At 40.4% G+C, this 13099-nt stretch overlaps 1 protein-coding gene across 1 annotated transcript; it reads right to left on the bottom strand.

Annotated features, from left to right (window-relative positions):
• Window positions 1-1479: 1479 nt before the first annotated feature.
• f9b (coagulation factor IXb) lies at window positions 1480-8418 on the bottom strand. The gene is made up of 8 exons (XM_074610792.1): window positions 8093-8418; window positions 6848-7020; window positions 6721-6745; window positions 6509-6622; window positions 5188-5319; window positions 4083-4519; window positions 3252-3396; window positions 1480-2137 (listed from the first exon to the last, which is right to left on the bottom strand). Exons 1-8 carry the CDS (start codon window positions 8169-8171, stop codon window positions 1578-1580), a joined length of 1665 nt encoding a protein of 554 aa, XP_074466893.1. The 5' UTR covers window positions 8172-8418; the 3' UTR covers window positions 1480-1577.
• Window positions 8419-13099: the final 4681 nt, after the last annotated feature.

Here is a 13099-nt window from a genome sequence, read left to right on the forward strand (position 1 = left end):
AGACCATTTTAACTTTTGAAATTGCGAAAAGTGGTTATGAAAACACTGCCACTTTACCGCCATATGTGGGTTAATCTCTGATGGGCAGAGAGATAAAGTCGAATTACTTGAATAACTGACAGCTTTTCAGTTAACTGTGAATATGTAAATGGTAAAAATCTAGATTTAAAATGTTAAACAGCGTTAGACAATAGTCGTCTAGATTGTGAAACTTTTTTGGACGGTCAGATGTTGGCACTCTTCTATCAAGTGACAAAAGGTACATTACATTCCTGCAGTATTTGATGTATCTCTGGACTGTCTAAATAAGGTGAATTACATTTCATCATGTTTAATTCATTTGAAATCCACCCAACACAGGCTACGCTGTAACATCAGACGTTGTTAATGTTCAGGCTATAATATGTCTCTTCCACAGTACCTTTAACTGGTGTTTGCTGCTTTTGCTCATTTTGCACTTTTTTGAATCATTGTGAAAGCTTGTATTATAATGCATAATGTATATGATTATTTTCCAGAATAAAAGCACAGGATTGTTTGATTTGATTCAACCTGACTGATGTTATTCCTTCCCTATATGAGAATATAGTTTAGGCTCACTGACAGAGCTTCATAAAGTCAATGCGCCCATGCAGGTGTTTTCACTTGTTTTGCCTGATTAGACCTCCTCTCAGGACTGCGTTGGTGTGTACAGACTGATCTCCCTTTACTCTTCTGTTAGCTTTGTTGCATCTGTTAGGGCAGGACGGCTCACACCTTTATGATACTTATGATGTGATCACACCAAAGTTCACTACCCATTTATTTCAGTGATAAAGGGAGAGACAAAGTTGCTCATATAGCAGGAAAAGTACAGTGGAATTAATAATATTAACCAGTGCTGCACTTACATACACTTAAAGGCAGGGTCTCTAATCTTAACCACTGTGCCAACTTAACAAAATGGGTGGGATTGATCTATCATTTAAGGTGTATTAATTATGTATGTTATTGTTTGTACAACATGGTGAAATAATAAAAAGGAGCAGAACCGGAGCCCTGCAACATGGTTGCAAATCCTTTCTCCTCTGTAATTCGGCTCTGAATGCAGCTTTATGGTGGTGGTTTGGTGTTGAATAGTCAGCAGCTCTGAGCAGTGGTCTAATCAGCAAATAAGTGAAAACCCCTGCGTTGCATCTGAACAGCCGCGCAGGTGTTTTCAGTTAATGTGTCTGATTAGACCTCTGCTCAGGACTGTGTGGGCGTGTACAGACTAACTGAGCGACATCCTCCTGAGTCTCCTGTTTGCTTTGTTAGCGCCAGAATGACTGAAAACACCTGTTTAAGATTTAAGAATGACATTTTTACATTTGCTTTAGCATCTCAAGATTGCATTTAATATTTTCCCTTTTTCATACAACTCTAATTCAAACATTGGATGAAGAGCTACGAGGTATTATTTTGCGATATTTCATCAGAAACATTCAAATACTCCCGATATTCTAATTACCTTTTATTGAACAATCCAAATTAACATGATTCAGTAGAAGAAAAATGTTCACTTCCTGCCAGCTGTGTTATTCATTTACTCCCATTTGTCAGTTGTTAATTCGGAGCCCTGTCTTCTGACTGATCCACGGGTAGTACCGCGAGACTCGAGTGTAGATGCCATACTTGCCGTCCATGGCACACTCCTCCCCCCAGCTGACGATACCCGTCAGGAACCAAGTGCCTTTATAATTGGAGGAATGCGGCCCCCCGCTGTCCCCCTGACACGAATCCTTCTTTTCATTTCGGAAGCCAGCACAGAACATATAACGGGTGACGTGGTCTCTGCTGCTCTGTTTACACAGGGTGCGATCCACGTGGGGGACCTGCAGCTTCTGAAGCTTGGCGGCCAGCACGCCTCTGAACTTGATCTGTCCCCAGCCGCTCACCAGAGAGCTGCTTGAGTCCCTCAGTAGGTTCTCTATAAAGTCTTTGGGGCCCAGGCAGATGGGACGCCGCTGGTTGGACAGCTCCACTGGACTGGCGAGCTTCAGTAGTGCAATATCATGGTTGTACGGTGAATTCTTCTCATTGTACATGTGGTGGAGATGCTGCTCTGCCACCACATGGTCTCGCTCTGGACCCTCCACCTGGTTCACATCGTGTTCACCTATAGAAGCATACATTCATTTATATGCAATAATATCACTTTCTGCACCAGGCGACGTGATGAGGCTAGCATCTCAAATGTCACCGAATGCACCAACAACCACGGGGCCACTGCATTACTACACAATTATAAAACACATTGATACATTGAGTTATGAGTTGGTAAATAGTCAGCAGTACTTTGTAGTTATTGGGATAAAACATGCAAATCATTTTAACCTCCTTTAACCTCTTCCGCTCCTTGAGGCGCCAGCGGCTCATGCAGTTTGGGGCAAAGACCATGCAGTTTTTTGAATGCAGTATAAATGAGTTATTTTCGCCTATTCTAAAATTATGTATTTGAATATTTCTGCATACTGGGGTCCCTAAACAGTCTTGAAATTGCATACATTTGGTATTACTGTAAAGCTGAGACTCCTGTGGATCCAATGAGCCCAACTGTATTCACGTGTGTTGATGTTAGTCTCCATAGTAGTCATTTCATTATAGTGAGAACATTTTTGACCACACTGTATAAAATGAACTGTGGTGACCTCTAGGATAATCACAGGCTCATGACACTTTACAACCACAAACTAGAGACCTAGAGCATTCAGATCTCCAAATGTCAAAAGTTTTTGAAACCAAATCACAGCATGGCCTTTTCTACGGTGTTCCTCAAGGTCTTGGTGTCTTAATGTGGTATTTTGGAGGGATTATTGATCATTTTTCTAAATTTAGCACCAAATCTGTATAACAAATTGTAAAAAAAAACAAATAGCTGCAACAACTTTTGAGACATGATAGAGCATGGGAATGACCATCACATACTTCTGTGATATTTTTCCATCTAATTTATAACTAGAACAACTTGACACACAGTGCTGAGCTGCATCTCAAATTAATCTTCAGGTTCCCAGCTTTCAGATGATGTACACCACTTCTATGTGACATCTACTGTTGACCTGACATCTCCCCCTAAAGACCCCCTGTACCCCCCTAAAAAAAGATAAAAATGTGTCTATGAAAAAGTGGAAAAGGTTAAAACAACCATGACATAACATCAATTTTAATGATTAAGACCAGAGGTATGCATCAGAGATTAAGAATATGAATATAACATTTGTTTTTCTTACCCACTCTCACGAAGAAACCCTGTTTAGCGATACGAGCTTGTGTCAGGCAATGGGCAGCGGTGATGACCCATAATTCACTGAGCAGAGATCCTCCGCAGAAAGGCTCCGCTCTTCCAAGGGAGGCTGAGTGAGACATCAGGCTCACCTGCACACAAACACAAATACCTTCAATAAGCAGCATCACGGCACACACTGCCTTCTCGTTGTTCCCTTCTGAACTTCCGAATGCTCCCATCTCGCAGTAATTGCACCTCCATAAGTTTGGGGGACATTCGAGAGACAAATTAAAAGAAGAATAGTCAAAATCGGAGCAGTAGAGGTTGAGATGTGGACTTTTAGTCCCCAGTATGGTTCAAGATCCAAAACCCCTGTATCCTACATGTCCCATAATGCAGCTCAACAGCGTCTTTTCTTAGATCCTTTCTGCTTGGGTAATGCCCACAGCTTTCAAACTCCTCATGCCCAGTTGTGGTTAAAGCAGTGTATATAACTTGAATAACTGTCCTCCCATAGACATAGACTGTATAAGAAGTGGACGTAGTCTCCAGGACGTCACCCATTGGTTTGTGGACTGCTGTTTTGAAGTCTCGAGTTTGGCATTTTGGCCGTCGCCATCTTGGTTTCTTGCAACCAGATGTGACACGAGACTGCCTAAGATATTTTTAGGGGACCAAAATGTTCTAATTAACTTTCATGAACTGAAAACACACTGTGAAAGGGTTACATTTCTAAGACGGAAACGCAGACAACTCCCAGACCGAAAAAAAGAAATTGTTAAATTCAAGCCCACGGACAAGCTTCTGTGACGATGTGTTAGAAATCCCACTTTACCTGCCAGGGTATCTCTCCAGGAATGGCATCATTGCCTCCCACAATCCTCTGGTCAGTGTTTTCCTCTTCTGTGATGGTGGGGAGTGTGGGGAAAGCCCAGGAGGGCAGCTGATCTTTCTCTGTGACACCGCTTGCCTCCCTACCGTTCACGACGACCTCCGCTGGATCATCAGAGGAGCTTGAGTCCGACCTCACTGATCGTTTTTTCACTGCAGCAGAGGCCACAGAGACGTTGGACGGGTCTGAATCATTCGCGTGGAGGTCGTAGTATGCATATTCATATTCATCGTTGAACTCTAAGTCAAGGCGATCCTCCAGGGTGTCGCTGGAATTGTTTTTTCTTCCAGAGCCGTGCGTCGTGTTCGATGACCGCGGGGTTATGATGGACCTGGTGGAGGAGGTGGAGGACCTGTTCACACGACCACAGCTGAATTGTTCTGAGGGGGATTAAAGGCAAAACAAAGAGGGAGATATTTGAGTTTTGTCTCATTAAATATTAGTTTTCATTTCATAAAGTGCATGTGGAGAACTACAGAAAAACATGGGGGAAATGAATGTATCTCAAGAAATGACATGTTAATATGTTTGCCCTTTGGCTAGCTATCAATGTGACTAGCTGACAGCTGTCATTTTGATGCTTTAATTGTATTAACATCAACTAATAAATTATGATATTGATAAAACTACCCTGCAGTATATAAAGTAGTTAAAATTAGCTCCACCTAATGCACACATTAATGCATCAATAATTATAATCCAATGATATTCTGAAATGAGCCATTCTGCATAATGAGTACTTTTACACTGGACACTTTGAGTATATTTTGATGCAAATACTTTTGTACTTCAGAAGTTTTGACTTGTAACAGAGTTTTTCTACACTGAGGTATTACTAATTTCACATCATAAATTCTGAGCACTGAAAATATATGCACTCTTTGTTCAGTCTGCTTTCATTGTAATGTGAGTAGTTTGGCTGTGTTGAGGGATACAAAATAATAGACCAAAAAAATCATAAAAGTTAACTTCTAAATATACAGCAGCCTGTAACCATAACACCTGAACAACAACTTTGCTGAATGTATGGTTTATGATTTTATTTGACCTGTTGCTTCACAGCTCCTCTTGTCTGGTCCCAGTTTGTAACCAGCTGCACACTGACACACCGGTATCTCCGCCTTCATCACACAGAAATGGGAACATCCACCATTGTCGACCGAACACTGTTTGGCCACCTCTGGAAACAGGCGGGAAAACAGAATGAATCTCTTTTGTTGTCCCAACACGTTCTCATCCCAACTCATCACGTCACGCCCCTCGGTGTGACGCCCCTTGGCTTTGGTGTCACTTTAGGATTGAGCAACAAAACCACTATAGTTAGGTTTAGAAAAGAACTACATGGTTGGGTTTAAAACTACTACGTTTGTACAGTGAAAATTAAAGTGAACCTAGCGGCTGTGGCTCAGAGGTTAGAGCAGGTCGTCCACCAATTGGAAGGTCGGTGGTTCGATCCCCAGCTCCTCTGGTCACATGCCGATGTGTCCTTGAGCAAGACACTTAACCCCAAATTGCTCCTGAAGGCATAGCCATTGGTGTGTGAATGAGTATTTAGATTAGATCCTGATGGGCAAAGTTGGCACCTTAGCAACCTCTGCCATCAGTGTGTGAATGGGTGAATGTTGACATGTCGTATAAAGAGCTTTGAGTGGTCGGAAGACTAGAAAAGCGCTATATAAATGCAAGTCCATTTAGTGACACGAACGAACAGCTGATTGTAACGTGGCACACGGGACACGAAACGCGGTCTCCTGGATGAAAGCCCTGTGTTTGCTGGACCCATGTGTCTTTTCACTCTTTAAACTACATCACCACACTCCCGGCGCACGTTATCGGATCGTTTACTGTCGCCGCAGATGGGTTTACATTACAGTTAAAGGAACGCCCGGTGCGTTTCATACCAACGCTGAAGGGTGCCTTGTGCGCTGGTACTGAACGCCGACGGCCGTGACAAAGCTTCAGTATTTGACCGGCTGGTTTTCCTTAAAGCTAGGGTTAGTAATCTTCAAAAACATTTTTGTTGTATTTGTTCTCATTACATCCCGACGGCGATCAATGAATCAAATGCTCTGACGGGAAAAAAAGTGACTTGGTGACTTTCTCTCTAGATTTAGGGACGTTTGGAGCTAGTGCTGCAAGCTACTTTCATTGGAAAAGAGTTGACAACACTGGGCTCGGTTTTTAGTTGGATAATTTTTTTAATCTAGTGTACTCTTGCTAGTTTCCTAAGATTACTAACTTTAGCTTTGATCATTTTAGCATCCACACTGATGACATTATTATATATTGTATATACACGGTATGTGTGTTAGCGAAAAGAAAGTAAAGATCTTTGTTTGAGTTTTTCATATCCGGTCTGTCTCACTCACCGATCTCACAGTTCTTGCCGCTGAAATCTGGTTTGCACCAGCAGACATATGAGCTGATTCCGTCTGCACAGTCACCTCCATTTTGGCAGGGGGGTGGCTGACACTGGTCACCATCTACACACACACACACGTATAAACCGTACACACACATGTTCAGAGGTGACGGTGTAGCTTTAAATTCAAAGTGAGAACTCGTCTTTATCTTGTCTTACCAATATAGCCGGCCCAGAACGCCATCTGAAATAGAAACACATGAGAAACCTCAAAGTGGACCCAATATACACGCTTTAATACAGTGGGAGATTGGATTATATGTGTGTGTGTGTGTGTGTAACCTACAGTTTTGTCATCATCCTCAAACACCTCCCTTGCCTCCTCCATCGAGCAGGTTTCCTCTTTACACTCCCGCTCCAGGTTGGCTTTCTGAAGTACTTCTTCAAGATGACCGCTGTTGTACCTACGCAGGCGACGCAGCACGGTATCCGCCGCCTGCTGAGACACAAACACAGCTCCTGAAAAAGTAACGGAAGACAAAAAAGAAAATGTCATGTTCAAAATCAGCTGTTCGTTCACGTCACCTGTTCACAATGTTCAGTGTCATTTTTCTGTACAAACGTAGTAGTTTTAAGCCCAACCATGTTGTTTTATCCTAAGCCAAACTATAGGGGTTTTATAGACCTGAACCTAAGCAAGTGTTTTTTAGGTAATTCACAACATTAAGCATGTGTTTACTGCGACCAGAAAGTGTCAGTGTCAGTATATGACGAGTTGGGATGAGAACACTCCAACTGTTGACTGTGTACAATCAACATACCAAATCGTTGGGCAATAACCAGCATGCACCTGTCCATTTCAGTCATGGATGTATTACTGTAAGAGAGAGGTCCTATACTACATCACCAGTATCTTTGCCTCACGCCCCTCTCTTTGTGTAAAATATTAATCTTATTGTAAATGTTGATGAACCTTTACTCAGAATACCTCGGTCAAAATGCATATACCACTTGTTAAAACAATAACAACCCATGAATACTGGCGTCAAGCTCTCTTATCTGTTTGAAAAGACAAAATAAACCAGACTCATATCTGCTTTTTGGTAGTAAGACCATAATAATCTTCAAACACTAAATCCTTGTATAGACTTCATGGAGAATTTTAAATTCACAGTGTTTACAATGGATTCCATTGGTGGGAAGTTGGCCAGCTTTTACAGTTGCTAAAAAAGCATAAAAACTGTCATACAACTTCTCAAACCATACATACAAAAACAAAATACAGCTATTTGCACTCCTTCTATATGTCACATCCATAAGCTCTGAAGCTCTGCACTAAGTAACACACCGTACTTTGAAGAAAGAACATTTTTGGCACCTTATATCACATCTGCTGCTACGACAGAGGGAATTACACTTTTTACAACCATTCAAAACCACAGGGAATGAGATTTTTGGGTGGCATCACTTTAAGACTCGGGGTCATAGATCAGGCCTTTAAAATTGACCACTCTTCCTATATTATTTTTACATCTCTGACCTTTGGCGGCCTGCCGCCTCCTCAATCCATACCTGCTCCTCTGTTGTTTACCTGTGTTTTCCTCAGCGGCCAGTCCGTACACCTCCAGCAGCAAACCAGCAATAAAAACCAGCGAACAAAATCCGGCCATCTTGTCGTTTTCCGTCTGCTTTTTGACTGTACAGCCGAAAAGCCTGAACTCACAGCGCCGGAGAGCCAAATCCACCGCTCCAAAGTACAGCAACACACTGTTTACTCACCTGGTAGTGTGTGTGTATGTGTTTGTTCACAATGTGTGTGTGTGAGGGTGAAAGAGAGAAAGTAAGGATAGGGGAAAAATGCGTGTTTGAGATTTTGAATGTGTGTGTGTAGAAGAAAGAGCGAAAGTGACAAAGTTCGAAAAAGCAGATGATTTTATTCAGTCGAGTCTGGTTGAAATTGAGCAACATCAAATATTGACCACTGATGACAAAGAAGGGCAGTTCACTCTCTCTCTCTCTCTCTCTCTGTGTGTATGTTGTTTATAATGATGAGTCTTGTCCGATAAGCAGCTTTTGCAGCATGGCTTACGTGACAATTTCAAATGGGGTAAACGTGCACACTCAAACGTTTGTACTTCTACATTTGTGAGAGCCCTGACTCACTTTATACATTCCCTCTTGAACACGGAAAAGTTAGTTTGTCCATTCTGGTAACGAAAACACAACGATTCTTATTTTCAGGTGATTATACACTAATGAAAACATACTTATTAATATTATATTCCATTTCTGCCAATAGATATGCCCTAATTGTTGCATACTATTCCTTTATGCCAGTCTTAATCCTAAAACAGCCTTTTGAAGAAGTGAGGACCGGCTGAAATTTCCTCACTTTCCAAAAAATACTTTCCTCATATTGCTCCTCACAAAGACGGACAACCAAGACACATACACATAAAAACATAGCAATGTGTCCAGATTTTAAACTGCATCACCATTTGAGTGAACAAATGATCCTGTAAATCCAGGTGGGCAAAATCATCTTAAAGCAAAGATGCAGCAGAAGAGAGTAAAATGATAAGTAAAACTCCTCAGCTGGTGCTGAAGCAAAGACCATAGTCAAACTCCAAGCTTGATGTTGGGTATTGAAGGCAGTTTGATTAGACTGTGAGTTATTCAGGGCGTGGCTGCGGACAAATCACTGTGACTGACAGACAGGTCAGTTGGTCTTGAGCCATGCAGCTCCGTGGCAACAGTGGCCTTGTGGTGACTTATTGGTTGAGGATGATTGCATCGCTCTTTTGAGTGCAACTTAAGCAAGCTAAAGCAAGTTAATCCCCCTTGCAAACTATAGATTTTACAGCGGAAAAGATTGCGAGGGAAGATAACAATTAACACCGCCCATTTGGTAACAATTATGATTGAATCGCTCCCTGCTGATGACTGTCCTGGGACCAGATCTGTCAGAGCTGTGAACAGTAGCTCGGCAGTGGAGGAGGGGGCCGCTGAACTCCAACATCTCATATGCAAAAACACACAGCGAGAGCCGCGGCAAAGTGGGTTAAAACCAGGAAAAGCTGGTCCCCAGTGTGCGGAATCCCATCCAGACTGTGCATTGTTACATGACTGCTTATCAAATTTAGTTGATTACATCAGCATCCATATAATCTGATTGTCTTTATTGTGAACAGACTATGCTGGAAAAAGAATTTGAAGTAAAAAAAGTATAAAAACACTTGCATTATAGTTACATTTCTACACACAGTGAGTGAAATAGTGGCTTGAATCATGACCAAATTAAGATAAGACAAATAAATAAAGACACTTATTCATGTTTCAGCTGTAATTGTATATGGTGTTATGTATCTTTATTTTGTTGACATGTTTTCTTTCCCAAGACAAGCTCTTTATCTTTTGCTCGCCTCTTAAAGTATCATGGAGTGTCGTCCCTTTGGTCATCCATCTAATTGTTGAGCTATAGGTGGTGTAAATGCAGATGTGGTGCAGTGGGATCAAGTCAATAACCTTGTTTGTTTCACCCTCTCATCAATCAATAAAGATCCTCTCTCCTTCCCAGTATAATCCCACAGCTGTGTATGACTCATGAGGTCAATGTGTCCCTCATCAACAACGAGTGGTGTACAGCTGACCTGAAACCAGCTCACAGTGTACAGCGATTATTATGACTGGCCACTTACAGAGCTAAATATGACTCATGTACCTGAGGATTTGTTTGAAGGTTTTTCTAAATTAGCTCCAGGTACACTGGAAAACGTAATGAGGGATGTTTCACCGATGACAGGAACATATTTCAGAGGCAGTTAAATTAAACACCTCTACTGTGTTTGACACTTCATCTTTCATAATCTGACTTGGTGTGATTTAATTAACCCTGCACATCTGTTACACCAAGCATGATTACAAAATTGACTTGACAACTAAAGGGCCCGGTCTGTTTGCATGGATCATACTTTTCCGTGAGCCATATGTGGCAGTTTTTTGTTCTAACAGAGCAGCTGGTCCCAGAACAGTAATCCTCCAGAGGAGGCTTTGGCAGACGACCAGCTAGAGATTTGATCTGATGGTTCATTTAGTAGCTGGAGTCAAAAAAGCCGCAACAACTTGACGTCACATAGACCTGTTATGCAAAAGTGTATAGTATGTCATAGTGTATACTGTGAGTAAGATTTACAAACAGCATGGACGTGTGTGCTGCAGTTAGGGGACATAAATCTATTACAAGACACTTTATTGGTGCAAATCATTATATTAAAAATCTGCAGTGCATGGGGGATAGAAAAAAGAAATCACTGCAGCCCACAGGGGAAGTAACTTTGAGAGGAAACTGCTCCAAAGAGAGAATTTCTAGATATAAAGACTTAACTCAGCAGGAGGAGTTCAATTTCACTTTTTTTTGTAGACCAGAGGTAAATTATTATTCTTTTGTTTTGGTTAATTTTGAATTTAATATTATGTCTAAGTCTTTGTTTAATTTAATTACATTTTATGGGGTTATAGTCATTATTTATTAATTTGTAATTGTTTAATTTCTAATTTTATTCAAATATATTTTTATTTGTTTGTTTTTAATTTAATTATTTTTTATATTACATTTATATATATATATATAAAATTCTATATTATTCTATATTATTATATATATATAATTTATATATATATTTTTTCTTTTTCTTTTTTTCTCAGTCAATACCATCGTTCCCTTGTAATCGGCTCTGTGTGGTGCATTTCTATGACAGTGCTTGTATTTGTTCTTTGTTGGACCTTGACAATCACTGAGCCTGCACACTAAGGATGGCATCAGCCAAAACATTATTGTTACTTCTGCATTACAAAAGAATAAAAATACCACACATGTCAACTTTAGAAGATGTTTTTGCTCAACTGTATGTGTACCAGTTTACCTTCAGTTGAAGTCTACATATTCCTTCTTCGTGGTTGCTTGTTGGGCACACCTGAACATATGACGAAAAAACATTGCTTACATATAAGCGACTTTGAGTCCTAGAAAAGAACGAGACAAATTCCATTTATTATTATATTATAATAAATCTTATAAAAGCACTGAATTAATTCGGTGTGGAAAAGCCACAGTTTGTCTTTAATCACATGAGTGACTTTATTTGCAAAATAGAAGACTTGTACAGGAACTGTCACACAGACAGTGTAAGATGAAGATAGTTAAGCTCTAAGGGAGTCTCATTTGAGATCAAGATCTGTTTTGCAAGAGACTTAAAAACTAATTACATCTATAAATGACAATCCAGTCCCACAGTTACATCCAGAGAGTTAAAACCTGGAAACACAGAACCCATCTGTGGGACAACTCTTTATAGAGACATAGAAAGATTTACAGTTTGCATAAACTAAGTCCTCTGTAATGAATTCTTGACAGTCTGAGGCAGAAACAAACAAAAATTGGGGCTATTTCCAGCAGGCCACTCCTGTTGTGCCTCTTGATGTAAGTTAACAGAAGAAACTAAATTTATCTCTGACCCGACTTCTTCACACCGAGCAGTACCAAACCCAAGCCTTTAGGACAGACTTGAACCCAACGGTGCTGCAGAAGAGGAGGAGAGGAGTGGAGAGGAGAGGAGAGGAGAGGAGAGGAGTTGCAGGTTTAAGCTGTCATTGTCAATTTCATGGACATTGTCACTGTTTCATAAGTGAATAACGGTGACTCGTCAGTAAAGAGATTTGTAATGTGACCGTATATAACCCTATTTTCACCTCAAAATACAATAATAAGCATGAAGTGGTCTTATATACAGTAAATGTTGAAAGAGACTTCAGATAATCTGAAACACACCGACACACTGGGTAAGCAGCATTTTTCAAGCAAGAGAAGATGTAGCCTAAGTGTATCCCACTCCGCCTCAGTAAAAAAGCCATTTTCTAGCTCAAATTGATTAAATGATCAATGACTCATTTGCATGATGGTGTTAAACTGCTGAGTTTGCAGGAGGCTCTGCGTTTATCGGACTTAAGACAACCTCGTGAATATGGTGACCTTCTTTAAGATGTGCATCCTGCTAATGCATCCCCCAGGAACATCGGTTTAATTCTACCACAGCATTTAGATAGGGACCTACAGGGTATCTGCAATTGCATGAGTTTATAATTGTTTGTATTCCATTCTGCACCACTTTCTAACAAGGCCCCCTTTGTAAAGGGTTTACAAGCTGTAAATAACAGCTTTATTATTGGTTAGTTTAAACCATTCATAAGAACAATGCTCTACTAATATTTATAATTGCAGACATGGAGGTATCACTTTTTAATAACCTGTCAGGTCTTAGTAATCAGTTACAAGCTTATTAGCCATTAGTAAATTATTGATAAAGAGTCATGTTAGTCTCACTTTCCAATAAGCCATCACATAAAGGTTAATAAAGTAATTAATAAATAAACAGTGGTCATATATTTCACATTTATAATATGCCATCATAATCTTTGGAGTCATTGATGCAGCAGTGGATAGAAATGGAGCAAGTATGATTTTAAAAAGCTATTTTTATAAAACGTCACTATAACCTGACAGAAGTGCATGAAACAGGTAATCTGAAAAAAATCATGCGCC

The sequence above is a fragment of the Sebastes fasciatus genome, chromosome 16, assembly GCF_043250625.1.
Source record: "Sebastes fasciatus isolate fSebFas1 chromosome 16, fSebFas1.pri, whole genome shotgun sequence".
Taxonomy (NCBI): Eukaryota; Metazoa; Chordata; class Actinopteri; order Perciformes; family Sebastidae; genus Sebastes; species Sebastes fasciatus.